The sequence below is a fragment of the Erpetoichthys calabaricus genome, chromosome 3 (assembly GCF_900747795.2).
Source record: "Erpetoichthys calabaricus chromosome 3, fErpCal1.3, whole genome shotgun sequence".
Classification (NCBI taxonomy): domain Eukaryota; kingdom Metazoa; phylum Chordata; class Cladistia; order Polypteriformes; family Polypteridae; genus Erpetoichthys; species Erpetoichthys calabaricus.
Window position 1 is genome coordinate 35,042,209 of NC_041396.2, and position 16,428 is coordinate 35,058,636.

General features: G+C 40.8%; 1 protein-coding gene across 1 annotated transcript in view; it reads right to left on the bottom strand.

Moving 5' to 3' along the window:
* plxna2 (plexin A2) overlaps positions 1-16,428 on the bottom strand; it is a 378,156-nt gene that overhangs the window by 79,254 nt on the left and 282,474 nt on the right. The window contains 1 exon segment of the mRNA XM_051924812.1: positions 10,288-10,439. Within this exon segment, the coding sequence (XP_051780772.1) occupies positions 10,288-10,439 (152 nt within the window).

A 16,428-nucleotide genomic window follows, 5' to 3' on the forward strand; every position in this document is an offset into this window, starting at 1 on the left:
CCTTTTGCTTATGTCTTAACACTTTGCACTTTTCTACATTAAACTGCATGTTCTAAGTGTTTGCCTAGTTTGAAGGCATGTCCAGGTCTTTTTAGATTGTTTTTGCTGCTTTTTTAGTGTCTGCCATCCCTCCAGTTTTAGTATCATCGGCAAATTTTGCAAGTTTATTAACAATACTGAAATCATTGTCACTAATTTAAACCAGCAAAAGTAACAGACCCCTGAGGGACTCCACTGATGACCCCATTCTCCTCTCTTATCTGTGCTCTTTGTCTCCTACTGGTTAACAAACTCGAGGTCCAGTTTTGTAGGTTACCTCTGATGCCTACAGATTCTAGTTTCAGAATTAGTCTTTGGCGTGGGACTGACTCCAAGGCTAGCCATTTGTCAAAATATGACCTGCTACTCATTAAGCAGGAATGTTTAGTGAATAGACTTTGACAAAGCATCGTGTATAAACGGTTCTCACATTTATATTAATTGGTGTGCATATGCTGCATTTAACAAAATGGATGAAGGAAAGTCTCATCTTTTGCTTGGAGTGAATGGAACTGGATGCAGGATCTGAAATTATGAAATAAACTGTCATAGTCACAGTGTTATACTGAAGGCGAAAGGGGGATAATGTTTTTTATGTGATAACTAGCTGTGTAATGTGGTCAAAATTTAACATCTTATTAAAGAAAGAAACATCCTCTAACAGGACAAATCAGTAATCAGGCAGGAGAAAAGCTGTTCATGGTATCTTTTAATGACTCCACGGGAAAAATGCCTTGAAGGGAGCATTCATCAAAAGCAGTCTGTTACAGCATGGTCAGAACGATCACAGAAACTAAGAATAGAAGTTCATTTTATAAACTATTATATTTATATACAGTGTCAATCAATACATACGTTTACTCTGGTTGGTTCGTTGCTTTACACCCAAATGATTTATATAAAATAAAAGTCTATTATATTATACTAGTCATTTAGCCTGTTACAATAACGCGCTAGAACAGTAGTGCATAAACATTAGTAGGAACAGTCTATATTAAATGGCAAGGCACTTTGACCTCATTCTTTTTGTTGGTCGTATTTTTCTTTCTTTCAGCCTTTCTTTTGTTGATGTTTACTTGCTGAGCTGACCGTTCTTTGTGGGCTGCCGCCGTGTATTGTGTGTCTTTAATTTTCTGTGACAGTAATACTGTCTTGTACGTCCGCTGGCTTGAACGTCCGTAATATACCTTTAATTTTCTCTGGCGGTAATACAGGCGTGCGCGTCGGTAATATGCCTTTAATCTCCTCTGACAGTAATACTGGCTTGTAAGTGGCTATAATATGACTCACTGTATTGTGTACCTTTAATTTCCTCTCACAGTAATACTGGTTTGTAGTTCCGCAAAACGCCTGTAACTTTCTCTGACAGTAATTTCGCGCATCGCACCGTGCCCTGCGCATGCGCACTTCACCAGAAGACACACACACACGGACACCTGGACGCACACAGGGATTTTATTAAAGAGGATTCTGGTTCTTCTTACACCTTTTGAGATGAGCCACCACCTTTGAAATTTCTGTGCATATAACAATTGTCCATTCTTGTTGCTTATAGTACATCTTCTGATTTCTTAGTCATCCTTCAGGACATTTTGTATATTACATCAGATTCTTCTGGTCCATTCTTTATTTACTTGACCATCTCAATATTTTTCCTAAACCAAATCTTATATTTCAGTGTACATTTTGATCTTTATCTCATTTCCGACATTTATTAACCCTTTATGCTATTTTCTTTAAGATGAATGCTATGTTACCCTAAAATTATTCTTCCACATTAAGCTCGTGTTGTTAAAAGCCCGGGGTCCTAGAAACTATTGAAATCGTCAGAAAAAACTGAAATGCAGAGATGTCAGGTAATTGAAAGGAGCTACTCTGGGCATCTCTCTCCTAGGAGGATTCGTTTTGCTGACGTGCTCGCCTCCGTTGTCTCTCAGTGGCTAAGCGAGTTTCTCAATTCTCGGAGGATTCGTTGTGCCGATTTGCTCGCATCGCTTGTGTTATTAGCGGCTAAGGGAGTTTCTGTGTCCTTGATGGCGGAGCCCTTACCCCGACTCCACCTTGCACTTCCGGGCTGGACAGACACACACACTTCCATGCGTAGACGTTTATATATAAGATGGATACAGAAGTCTGTTCTGATAAAACTGCTGGCATGTTTTATGTGCAACAGACAATAAGCTAACAATTTTTAAAGTACCTTGACCAATCACAAATCCAGTTACTTGTGCTTTTGAAAGATCCAAGAGAAAATTCAAAGAGGGAACTGGCGGAAGAGATTACTGGATAAGACATACAAGGACTTTAGACTTAGAATCTGCTGGCTGGAAAGTTCAATGAGCAGCCTCAGCTGAATGAATCAGCTGTGACACAGTTTAAAAAGAACTCGCACAGAAGCATTATCCACGTTTGAACTTTAAAAATTCGCAGTTCTAACAGTGCATATTAAAAGAGTACGGTGCATCGAAGATGTGCTACAGAAATTTCACATTTGCTGGATTGAATTTTTTGGGGCAGGATGCATCTGTGCACCTTAATTAAGAAATATTTGAAAAGTCAAACACATGAAATGAGTGGTAGTATTGAGGAACTGTCTGACATTACACTATTAGACTGTTTTTTGTTTAATCTTTTTAAAAGTATTATCAGGTGTTTGTTTTGCCCAGGGGTGTTAAACTGTATGTTACAGTATATTAATTAATTATTATTATATTAATGTCCAAAAATAACACTTTCGATACCCAAAGCTGGCTGGAATATATCAAGAAACAACTCCCATCACAATTTCTTCACAAACAAGACACATAGGTATCTCTCTGCTCATCACAGTCACGTATCTGGCCTTGTGTCTCTCTTGAAACTCTCTTGCATCTTTATCAGCTCATCTTATCTTGAACATTGCATTGGGTTAGGAAAGCTACCAGCAGCCACAGGATCAAAATCAGCTCTGATTGAAAAAACGACATCAAGTGAGAGCAAGCGAGAGGCACAGGAAGCAAACGCAAAGTATATCCACTTATACCTACATTAACATTTCATCACAATCAGATGGCACTTGATCAAAATGAAAAACTAGGTGCAAATGCACTGGGGATGTTGGCCAGAGTGAGTCAGAAACAGAAAGTGATCACCCGAATGGAAATGGAAACGTGTTTTCTATGCACAAAACAATAAAACCTGGTAAGCTGCAGAACTGTGATCATTCCTGACACTTGTGCAGCTTTAAACAGTGAACGGAGTAGCTGAAGTCACATCTTTGTCATAACATTAAAGCACTAAAGTTCTTCATGGCAGAGTGGCATGTCTCCTTTTTTGACTTTTTCTTGCTGGGTCCTTACCATTTTTACTAGTTAGACGCAAGTTAGTAGCTACGGTGCAATGTGCTGTGCAGATAATTGTAACTGGACACTGAAGATACATTTTAGCGGCACGTGTAAATGTAAACTATACCAGGGGTCCCCAACTCCAGTCCTGGAGGGCACCAGTGGCTGCAGGTTTTCATTCTAACCCTTTTTTAATTAGTGCACAGTTTTTGCTGCTAATTAACTTCTTTTGAATTAATTTTAGTTGACTTGTTTTTTAAGATTTGTTCCCTTGAATTTCTTCACCGTTCCTCTGAATTGATTAATTTCTTTCCTTAAGTTGTACCCAAACAGAAATGAAATGTGAGGTGAGTGAGCCAACAAAAGACCAGCTAAGTCAGGGCCTCAAACTCCAACCAATTTCACTCCAACCAGTTTCTCCATTAGGCATTGATTCCTGTTGTTAATGAATTCCATACATTGTTGCTGCTCTCATTGTACAATAGCAGACATTTCCCGAAATGGTTGATTTTCTCGTATTCTTTGATTTTCTGTTAAAATGTTTTGTGGACCTGAGCAGATCAACATTCCTGAGACCTTCACCTATTTTTATTTGGAGATATTGTATGATGGTCATAGTTTGCTGGTCATGTTTTGGCTCATTTTGCATGCTCATGATTGTTGGTTACTAATTAAGGAAAAAGAAGCAATTGAGGGGTCTGAGTCTTCAAAAGCAAGTCAATGGAAATTAATTCAAAAGAAGTTAATTAGCAGCAAAAACAGGTCACTAATTAAGAATAGGGTTAGAATGAAAACCTGTAGCCACTGGGGCCCTCCAGGACTGGAGACGGGGACCCCTGTTATATACAAACTATCCACAGTACCTGTCAACGACAGGTAATAGAACACGTAAAAATATTTGCTATCTCTGGTCCTATGTCTTCCTTCAGCGCCTTTCCTCTGTATTTGCGAGTGTGAATGTCTCCTAACCAGTGCGCCCTCTCTCAGGTGCGTTCCATGTGAAGCCTGCTTCTCCGACTCTGTCATTATTTTTGAGGCACCTTTCTCACCTCCTGTCCAGTGTTATACTTGCAGTCTTTGAAGGTGAATTTCTCAGCATACCTCATATGCCTTTACTCCTCCTTGTGCGTCTTACACACTCGCTCTTCCTCTTTCATTGCATCACCAAAGCCAAACTGACCAATCACAATAAAACTGAACTGACCAATCAGATTACTCAGAGGGACTGGACACACAGCCCTTAGTGTTTTATCATATAGTAGATACAATCTATATACGAAGCACACAATGAAGACTGAATGTAAAATGTTTCGAACACTGATGAATCAGACCGAGTTTGACACCCCTGGTTTAGCCTGGAGATGTTTTCAATAAATGCCCCCTTTAAGCTATTTTTTTTATCTTTCTCTTTCATTTTTCTACTTTATGATGCGAGTGTCAGCTCCTGTCTCACTATGTGTGCAACTTCAACTGCCTGTGCTCCAATTGAAAAAAGAAATGTAACCAATTGTATCTCAAAAGTTGCAAGTCACTTTGGATAAAGGTGTTGGCCAAATAAATAAATGTAAATGTAAGTGTAAAAATTGGGCACTGAATTAAAACAGCAAAGGCCTCATTGTTATGAACTGCAGTAGCAGATACTGGGCACTGAGGATGGTGTTGTAGATGCAGTACCCACCTGCATGAATTAAGGACTGAGAATATTAATGCAGGCACAGCGCAAATTGGAATATGAAAAGCAACAAAGAGTGGTAGAGTTCTAGAAAAACTGTAGTATCTAAGGGTATGGGTATAGAGAATGGTGATGATGACAATATGCTAACGTGCATACAAAAATGAATGGTGAAGATGGCTGGCTTTGGAGTATCAAGAAAGAGTTCTAGCCATCTTGCTGTGAATAGGAGTGGGAGAGTACTGAGGCAGGTGCTGAGCATATAGCACTAGCCTGAATAAACGAAACCCGTCCTGAAAGTAAAGTTATGGAAGTTACAAACTAGAAATTGTACACAACGCTGACTCAGGATGGTGCTGTAGATGGTTTGCCAGCAAGCACAGAAACTGAGTGGCAATGCCGTTATCGGAAAAAAGCCATTTACGAAACAATTGAGACAAATGGGCAGTGAAGGTTGGCACAGAAGACAGTAATGCAGTGACAGTCCCTGTCTAAAGAGAAGAAAGCCAGCATTCAGTGACCAGCTGAAACTATGCCACTCTGGGGCAAAAGTCATTAATATGAATGGAAGACCAATTTTTTTTTAGCACCTCTCTTGCTAAAAGTTGTAATTGCATATGATGCTCAACATATGGCGATAAGCTCTCTGCAAGTGTGAATTGGATTCCCAGCAGCCTGCAAAAGCTCTTTCCACAGCCCTCCGTCTGTACACTTGTCTGTTGCTCATTGTAGACCATTACTACTTTTTGAACAACTTGTTTTATTTTTAATACCTGTGACCAGCAAGCAGATATTGAAGAGGTGGAGGAAGATGATGGCAAGTAGTCTAATCAAGATGGGCATAGTCACCACATCAATTTTAGTTAACCGTCACTGGTTTCCATTAGTGCTTCACTTTTTTTCTGTTATATTTTCATATAGCCCTGCAGTGGGCTGGCGCCCTGCCCGGGGTTTGTTTCCTGCCTTGTGCCCTGTGTTGGCTGGGATTGGCTCCAGCAGACCCCCATGACCCTGTAGTTAGGATATAGCGGGTTGGATAATGGATGGACGGATGGATTTTCATATATTCACAGGATTGTTGTTTTTAAATTAGGGATTACAATTTAATCGCCTCATGTTGGTAAATGAATCCATGCGCTAGAGAATAACTGCAGGGGGCACTGTCATACTGGACTCATCTAAGAAGTAACTGGGACAAAAGACAGGTTGGCACAGTGATATGCTGCTACCTGTGATTATGTGTGCATTTGCAGTACCATACGCCTACCACAGACTTTCTAGCATCTTCCAAATGTCAGCCGATCAGCAGACAGTGGGCACCTTTAGCGGACAGCTTCTGCTTCATATTTTATTAGTTCCTTTAAAGAAAGAGAAACCTCTATTTACTTGTTAAACCTGTTTAAAGTAAGATGCCAGTTTCTTCATGTTCAAAGGTGAGCTCCAAGTGCCAAGGAAAAACACAAATTAATGGCACAATTAGCAGCTAGCATCTCAAATTTAAGAGGAGCTACGTTGCATATAAAAGAAGGAACAGGCAAGGAGTGAAAAGGCTGTCAGCGCCGAGAGGGTTATCATGCCAGCTGCACAGCTTACACTTCCTTCTTTTTCCTTTGGTGGTGTAAATTTGTCACCATATATGTGGTACATAGCTATAAATGATCACATATGCCACACATGGAAAAAAAAAAAAAAGAAGTGTGTCAGAGAAGAGACAGATGCATGTGTTGGGATAGGCTGGCACCAACCATAACAGGCACCCCCCTACACACACACACAAACACACACACACAGGAAAAAAACAGACAGAGAGACATACTCAGAAAATGCAACGCAAGTGCCAGTTTGGATCTGGGAATGACAGCTGTAAGACAAAAAGGAGTGGGGTGTTTTGGAACCAAAAATTGTAGACTTAGGGTTTGGGCGTAGACGTGGACAAAGACTGATGATTGATGGACTTTAGTTAAAATGAGAGGGTGAGGCAACAGAAACCATGCAGACTGAGTTAGTAAGTCGGGTGTATTTCAACTAATGAAGGGTATGAATACTTTTAACAGCAAATTTAGGGTATGCTGTGAGCTGGCACCCTGTATACTATGTCTGAACCCTACAGCAGCACAAAGCTGATTTAGGATGTTGCTGAAGCTTCTGACCACTTATCTCTGGACCCCTGATCACTGGCATAAGCTGCTATACCTTACCCTCAATACAAACCCATCGATCGGCTTTGACTATAAATAAGTCAGTATGCACTGGCACATTTCAAGTCAAAATACCTAAACGACAACATGTAAATGACAACACTGAGAATTGTATCGTGAATTCTGTAGCGCAATACATATTGTATGTAAAATAGTTGTATCACACTCATTAAGGATAAAAATTAACCTTGACCCAAGATGGCATCATTAAACCTGTCGAGCCTGATGGGGAGTACTACTAGTCAGCTAGTAGGGCACATCACCAGTCTGTCAGACGCACGGTCATTTTGACTATCTAGTAGTGTTGGATCGGTCCAAAATTTTGACTTTGGTATACCTACTAGCTGTCAGACCTCAGTACAGGGACCAAAACAGTTCTGAAGGATAACTCTATCTTAACTACATAACTCCCTGAAGAAATAAGAATGGGGAGGTATTTCAAGTGAAGTCCTGATCACACTGATTCAATCTGAGTTCCCCGTGAAGTTCCAATCATGTTGAAGCAGTAAGGGAGGGGTCTCTGTAAAGTTCTGATCTTGTTGAAGGAATAAGGCAGGCAGCTGTCAGTCAGTCATTGCCCAACCTGCTATATCCTAACACAGGGGTCTGCTGGAGCCAATCCCAGCCAACACAGGGCGCAAGGCAGGAACAAACCCCGGGCAGGGCACCACCCCACCGCAGGGCACACACACACCAAGCACACACTAGGGACAATTTAGAACCGCCAATGCCATGACCTGCATGTCTTTGGACTGTGGGAGGAAACCGGAGCACCCGGAGGAAACCCACACAGACACGGGGAGAACATGCAAACTCCACACTGGGAGGACCCGGGAAGCGAACTCAGGCCTCCTTACTGCGAGGCAGCAGCGCTACCACTGCGGCACTGTGCTGCCCGGCAGGCAGATGTCCCCTGTGAATTCTAAATCAGGTTGAAACAATGGTGGGGGTCCCCATTAAGTTCCAATTGTGTCAAAGCAATAAAGTAGGGGTCCACCCCATGAAGTTCTGATCGCGCTGAAGCATGTACAGTACTTTAATTTCGTGAAGTCATGAAATGGACATTTTTTCCACAACTGCAATAGCAAGTGCCGAGGGATGGGGTGGGGAGTTAATTTAAGTGAAAGCTGACATTTACTTCTGGTGCTGAAAATCCTAAAATGCTGGTACTAAACCATTTTAAAATCTGTTTTTTTTGTACTTTTCCATTATCACCTATTGGAAAGCTTTTTTTTATTTAGGTATCTTATTTTTTGCCTCTGACAGGAGTGAAAATGAGCAGGCGGTCATCTGTTCTCAGGCAGATACTTCATGTTCAAATGATAATCCTTCTATCCATCCTTCATCTTCTGAAACCACTTAGATCAATTCTAAGTCAAAGGAGTCAGTGCTGATCTTGGTAGTGGTAGATGCATAATGGGAGCCAACCCTGGTGGGGCCACAAGTCTGTTGCAGAGTGCATTTATACACCCACACTCAAATCATACAGGGGCAATCAGAGATGCCAGTCAAATTAACTGAAATGTCTTAGGGGTGAGGAATAAAAACTGCGAGTCAAAGGATAAAAATCATCATCGACTCGGGCAAGGACGGAATGTGCAGGGCCCACAGAGATGGTGACCAGCTCAGGATTCAAACCCAGTCCCCTAGAGTTGTGGGAGAGTAATGTCAATAGGATATGCTACCATGCCTCTTCAAATACATATTACATTAGCCATGTGTTTCTCTTCGAGCACAGAGTAGGGCCAAGGAGGGAGCCAGCTGTGGATAAGACAGAAGTTCATCATAGGGGACACCTACATACACATCCATAATCACACATACTTGAGATATTGAAGGAAGTCAGAATACACAGAGAAGTCTTACAAACTTGGGCAAAATCTTCAAGATCAAGGAAAAAACCAAGAGAAATGTGCTGTGAGGCTACAGCTGAAAGCCATTTATAGTACTGCAGCATGACACACAAAGCAGGAACCAAAGGAGGAAGAAATGCCTGCGTATTGTAGAGGACACCCAAGAACACACTCTCATTCAATCATATTGGGTTAATTGTCCATTGCAAAATTAATACATCAACTCTTTGAGGTATGGACGGAGTGGTGGCTCTGAGGCTAGGGATTTGCATTGGCAATCAGAAGGTTGCCGGTTCGAATCCTGTAAATGCCAAAAGTGACTCTACACTGTTGGGCCCTTGAGAAAGACCCTTAAACTGTAATTGCTCTGTCCTGGGTATGACGTTACTCTGCATGAAGGCCCGCCAACCAGCAGGGAAAAACCTGGGGGTTGCTGGCAGAATTGGCACTCCAACCACCATAAAATATCTCACACTGTTCCACTCCATCTGAACTAGTGTGGTGCTGAGGTGTCACCCGTCGCATGGCTGCACTCGGGTCCTAATCTGGGATCCTGAGTTGGTTTGTCATGTGGTGGGTGCGGCAATGTGCTGTATCTAACGTCTCTTTGAGGCATAGGAGTCAAATGGAGCTCTCAGAGTAAACTCAGAATGGACACATGCAAACTCCACACATTTTAACAATGGGGTCTCATGAGGCTGCACCACACTACGTTATATCATTGTACATTAAATTGCATTAGTTGGTAGTACAGTGCTTAGTTCTTCTGTCTCACAAATGTAGAGTCCTGGGTCCAGATCTGCATAGGGATTGCATTGTCATTTGTCATCTCTCACTTGGCTTTGTTGTTTCCCTCCTACATCATGAAATATGGACATGTTTGGTAACTCTAAACTATTATGGTAAGAGCAATTGGTGACATAAATGCTGTTAAATAACCCAATGACACTGGAACACCAGAAAGAAGCCCTTACAAATGCCATACAGAATTCCAGGAACAACTCCAACTCTTGTCTTTGGGCTGCAAGATAAACACTGTAGTTCTGGTGTGCCACTATGCCATTTTTGTATCATAGACAGTTATGAAATTTTGCAAATCTATATGTAATATTGCGTCTGGCTTGGTTCCTAGCTCGTGCCTGATGCTTCCTGTGATCAGCACTGTGTGATAAATAAAAATAAGCAAAACAACAGCCACTTACTGTTCAGCCACAATATAGCCCTCCCGCATTGGAGTGCAGGGGACGCCAGCTACTTGGACGTGGTTGACAATTTCTGAGAAGTCAAGGCCCAAGTTGACTCCATGGATGGTAACCCGTGTCCCTCCTTCTGGGGGGCCAGCCAAAGGTGTCACCTGAAACACAACAAAACACAGAGTCATGTCATTTCTTTGGTGGCACATGTGTGTAGGATGTTATGTGCTTGCCATACTTTAGCAGAAATTATTTTTTGGCAGGATGACACTGGACACTTGAAGTGAATTTTATAGTAGGGACAGGCAGAATGGAGCCGTTGTTAAGGCTCTGGAATTCAAACCAAAGGTTGTGGGTTCAAATCCTGAAATTGACACTGTGTGACCGTAAGAAGCTTTGCCTGCCTGAGCTCCAAACAAAAAAAAACAGAAGACATATAATCAATTGTATCACTAAAATGTTTTAAGTCACCTTGGATAACAGTGTCAACCAAAAAACAAATAATAACAGTAGAGGAGAGAGTACACCATAGTGCTTCACGGGGTTGAGGTCTGCTTTTCCACTTCACCCTTAAATATTTTACTTCCCTACTGACCCTTTTTACCGTATTGCTAACATGACAAATCACCTCAGTAGATGTAAGCACTGGTTACTCCAAAATGTGCATGAAGCGCCTCCATTCAGCACAAACGAAACCTTTGAAAGTCCTCTCAACACCTCGATTTGAACACATGTAAGGTATTTCAGTGAGACGGGTACATAACTCCCCCCCACATAAAGGAGCCTCTCTCCTCTAACATTCCAGCCCTGACGTGCCCCCTTGTCAGCTGGTACCAGAAAGTGGCATTACAGTGAAGCAAATTTAAGATGTGTCAGTGTGCAGGATCAGCACAGCTCTTGCCTGCCGGGAGAGCTGCATAGTAACCTAGTTTTAGTGGACATTAATTGCTCTCCGTGTGTAAAATAAGTGTGCCACTGCTCAGCCTGGGGGCCAAAACAGATGAATCTTTCATTACTTCAAGAAATGTAGACATTACAAAACAGTGGAAAAGCAATAACCTAGCATGACAGAGAGGTGAAAGTCACTCGGCAGTATCAAGAGTGGCACCAAAGGGGCAGCTTCTCGGTCACTGAGGTAAAATGGAGGTGAGCGCCATGTGGCTCTGGATCGGAATCCTCACCCAGCATGGAGGCAGGAAGAGGGTGATGCTTGCAATTCTGGGTCCATGTTAGAAATGCTGAACCATGATGCCAGTCTCAAATGTGAGAAGAGGCAGGGGAATTTGTGGGCCTTTTATCAATAGCTGCTTTTTCTTATTTCTTTGTTTTTCCCATGAAGCCAGATTCACCTTGAGACATTTTTCCAGCTTCTATATTTTACACCCATTATGTTCAAATGAATCATAAAACAGGATAAACATAAAAACATAAATTTAGGGCGACATTTTAAAAATCATTTACAAACACTGTGTGCCAGCTGGCAAATACTAAGACCGAGGCGCCCGTGCTACTGGACTGCCAGCAGTTTGTCTGTGTTCCCCAGGTGCAAGATCAGAAATGGCAGCAAATCATGGCCACTGGAGGAGCATGTTTCAGGTTAAGACAGGGTACAGAGGTTCAGCCTCCAGGCTCCCAAAACTCTTTGCAGGAGTTAGTGGTTACAGAGCCGATGGATGTCTTTCTGATATTGTTTTAAAGTTCTCCAATCAAGAAATTGCAAGCCCTTGTTTTCCACTCTCTGTGGCAGCTTTAGCAGGTAGTTTATAAAGCCCTCCATATTCAAGCAGGCACATCTGAGAGGTGTTCAGTACTCATGGGCATCAACTCACCATAAACACTGGGGAGGGTGGCAAAAAAATATAGGCTGCAACATAGATAATAATTCATCACTAACAACAACAACAATAATAGTAAAACTCTTGTAACATATAGTAGGAGAGGCAGATGTGGAAAAATAAATAATCAATATGGCAAAAGGACATCAACTCTGTGCCTTGAATTCATTGTTAAAGGCTTATTTAATTCAAAGGACATGCATCTTTCAAATGGGTTTAGATTAAAATGTGTGTTAAAACTCCACAATGATCATCCTCCATTCTTCCCCACCATCTATGACTTGACTCATTACACCCTTCATATTTATTCTTGGTATACTATAAATGTTCTCCATAGTTAGTCTCTTGTAGGAAATCTCCCTGATGCAGTGCATTGACAGGATGGCGACAGTGCATTCTTTGCCTTCATTGGCGAGGGTATGGAAGACACAAATTGTGGGTAAATGTGTAAACAGTTTTGCTGGTTAATTTACTTCAGGGAGCTAACTTTAATTTATAAGTTTATGGTTTATTGGCCACGCTCCCTGTTGAAGACAGATAAGTGAATACATTTAAAGCGTACAGGCATACCACCTTTATCTGTAGGCACCGCTTGCTTGAAGATCTAATTTTGCCTGTTCAAAAAGTCAGCAATTTCAATGGGGTGTACTTACTTTTTCACACAACTGCATATACAACAGTTACACTTTTTGCTGTTCTTAGATTCTTATTAATTACAATTGAAAAGGTATGAATTGAATGGTATGATGTTAAAAGCAAAGCATTAATTACTGTCATTGACAAAATGACACCCGTTCATAATTGTGCCTTCAATGAATAGCAATTCAGCATGTGCAAATTGAGGGAAAACACTTCATGTTAATGCGCATGAGTATTGTTATCACTTATCACATCTCTAATAGTAAAAAAAAAAGGGCCTGATAGTCGACTCAGAAGCAACTGCTCAAGCTGATAAGCACACATAACACTTACAGTATTTTATCATTGACAGCAAAAGGACATTTTGGCCTGGTCCACTCACATACAGTATGTCTTTATGTAGTGGTGACACGAAAAATCTCAGCATTTATTTAATGAAACCTTTCATTCACTCATCTATTTTTAATCAAATACTTCGCTCAACATTTATCATTGTTGATATGTTACTTATCATATTATTTGTAGTGATGGCCAAGTAAAGTTTTTAATCTCATGTTTTCATGGGGATGGAGATCACAAAGTTTACAGTACAATGGGCTTCAATGGATGACATTGGGGGCCAATACTGACCACCAGCAAACATTAGTAAAACATCCATCCATCCATTTTCCAACCCACTGAATCTGAACACAGAGTCACGGGGGTCTGCTGGAGCCAATCCCAGCCAACACAGGGCACAAGGCAGGAACCAATCCTGGGCAGGGTGCCAACCCACCGCATGACACACACACACACACACCAAGCACACACACACACACACCAAGCACACACTAGGGCCAATTTAGAATTGCCAATCCACTTAACCTGCATGTCTTTGGACTATGGGAGTGTTGTGATGTAAGATTTTGCATATAACTTGATAAATATTTTGTATGTCTTTATTTGTAATTTAGGCAAAGCAATGTAATTTAGTGTTACATTAGTGAGTGTTTACCACCCCCCACTCCCCTTTAGGAATGGGTCTCTTTGCAGTGGTGCCATGTTGGTAGGCCCCTCAAAAAAGAATATAAGTGGAAGCTTACATGATCTTTCTCCAGTGGTTCATAAACGCAGATGGATGCCCTTGAGCGTGTCTCTGACTGAATACACATCTTTCTTGGCTGTTCTTGTTTACATCCCCACATGGATTGAAATCGATTTTTAAAACAACCATTGTTGAATCACCAGTTTTCACTTGTGCTGTGCATTTTATTGTTCTGTTTTTGCAGTTGACATGTGCAGATGGTCTATGGTCTCAATAACTCATTCCTCCTTAACTTCCAAAGTGTTGGTAAAATTAAATATACCATATGCTTTCCATCTTGTACCCCGTGATAGGTTCCAGCATGTGTAACTAAGCCATTTAAGAATTCACACAATGCATGATGAGTGACACAGTGGATGGCAGAGCTACTTCACAACTTCAGTCCAAGTTTCCACCCAGTCACTGCAGTGCAAAAGTCCATATGGAAGGGGCACATCATCTCTATATTCTATGGGTTTCCACTAGAATCTTTGCATTTCTCCTATTTATGACATATTTCTTTGCCTGACAGTTTTGTACAAAGTAGCCATAAAGATCATGAGATAGATAGATAGATAGATAGATAGATAGATAGATAGATAGATAGATAGATAGATAGATAGATATGAAAGGGACTATATGAAAGACAGACAGACAGACAGACAGACAGACAGACAGACAGATAGATAGATAGATAGATAGATAGATAGATAGATAGATAGATAGATAGATAGATAGATATGAAAGGGACTATATGAAAGACAGACAGACAGACAGACAGACAGACAGACAGACAGATAGATAGATAGATAGATAGATAGATAGATAGATAGATAGATAGATAGATAGATAGATAGATAGATAGATATGAAAGGGACTATATGAAAGACAGACAGACAGACAGACAGACAGATAGATAGATAGATAGATAGATAGATAGATAGATAGATAGATAGATAGATAGATAGATAGATAGATAGATAGATAGATTTTTTCTATTTTTATTTTTTAGGCACAGGCAGGTTAAGTGACTTCCTCAGAATCACACACTGTGGGTAAATGTCCCATTGTCTGTGTCAGTAAACTACACTGTCCACCCCCATAGACACACATCTTATGTGTGGACTAATTCAGTTGTTCCTAGTCTCCCAGAAGTGAGTCTCTCTACTCCGACTGCTGAATGATTAATTCAATTCAGTTTTATTTTTGCATAGTCCTCTTCACTGAGGTTACATTCACACTTTTCACATTGTTTATGAAAATATCTCAGTCCACATTCAAATGACCAAAAATGCACATGACATAGCAGCTTGCCTACTCTGGGCATTCATGCATTGGTGTAAAATTCCTTAAAGCAACAGTAACACTGCCAGCCACAGGATTTATTATAAAGCCATAGTGATCACTAAATGATTTGCTATTTGTGCATGCATGCAGCATTCAAGCGGTACAAAACACAATTTAGATGTGTACAGGTAAGCAACACAGAAAGTGTCATAGACTGCAACTCTTCTATGTCTACTACGTTGGAATATATTTTTCTTCTGTGCAGGGTGACCAATTAGGGAATGAGATGTTGTAATGAGCAGGATCCAATCACAGAAGAGACACTTAAAAAGCACAAACAATTCAGAGTGCGATTAGATTGTGTTTTTAAAAGTCTGCGTTTTTACCTGTCCACATTACAATACAAGATTTTTCATTTCCAGGGGTTACAAAACGGAGGGGTGGTGCAGATGAAAGGCAAAACTGGAGACTAATGTCTGCATTTCTTAAATGAAAACATAGTAATGCGGATGTAGAGTGCAGGCTCAAAATGCTGTTAGACGCTGACAGGTAAATGCAATTATAAAGTTTAAAAATGACTAATTACATAATGCATAATTACATATACATAATGCATATACATAATATTTAGAAACATTGTATATTATAAACATAATAATACATAATTACATATACATAATAATGATTTGTTTAAACAGACAGGAAAATGAAGTGGCTCAAAACTGATTAACATAAATGAAGCCGTTCATTAATTAGTTGTTGAACTATGGCCAGTTGGCAATGAAGAAGAGAAAAAAAAAATTCCAGTCAGCAGCATCCTTAGAGAAAATAAACCTCTGTGGGGTTCATGGTCAGTTGTAATAGACAAAGTCGGACACAGTCACTGCCAGAGAGACTCAAGACGAACAGCCAGTAAGTCATCCATACTCTCCCATACACCGCCCCCCACTCTCTAATGTCTCTTCTGGCCACACATTTGGGTTGAAAAAATAACCAGAGGATTACTTACTATAATTATAGAGGCAAGATATTTTATAAGGGGAAAGTTCTGTCCATAAGTTTTCACAGGAGGGATGACTCTGCGCCTCAAAATCAATGCAGTGAGCCATTCATTTACATAGCTTAGATTTTGTTTTTATACGGGACCAGGCCCCCTCTGAAATCAATATTATCACACTTGGGATGTCTTCTAATTTGACCCCATGTGAATGTGCCTTGTCAGTCAGGGCTGTCTATGAGACTGTGATCAATGCTAATGGGGCAGAATTAGGGTCCCTCTGGCTCCAGACTGGCACAAGACAGTAGATTTGGAAAACAAATGAGAAT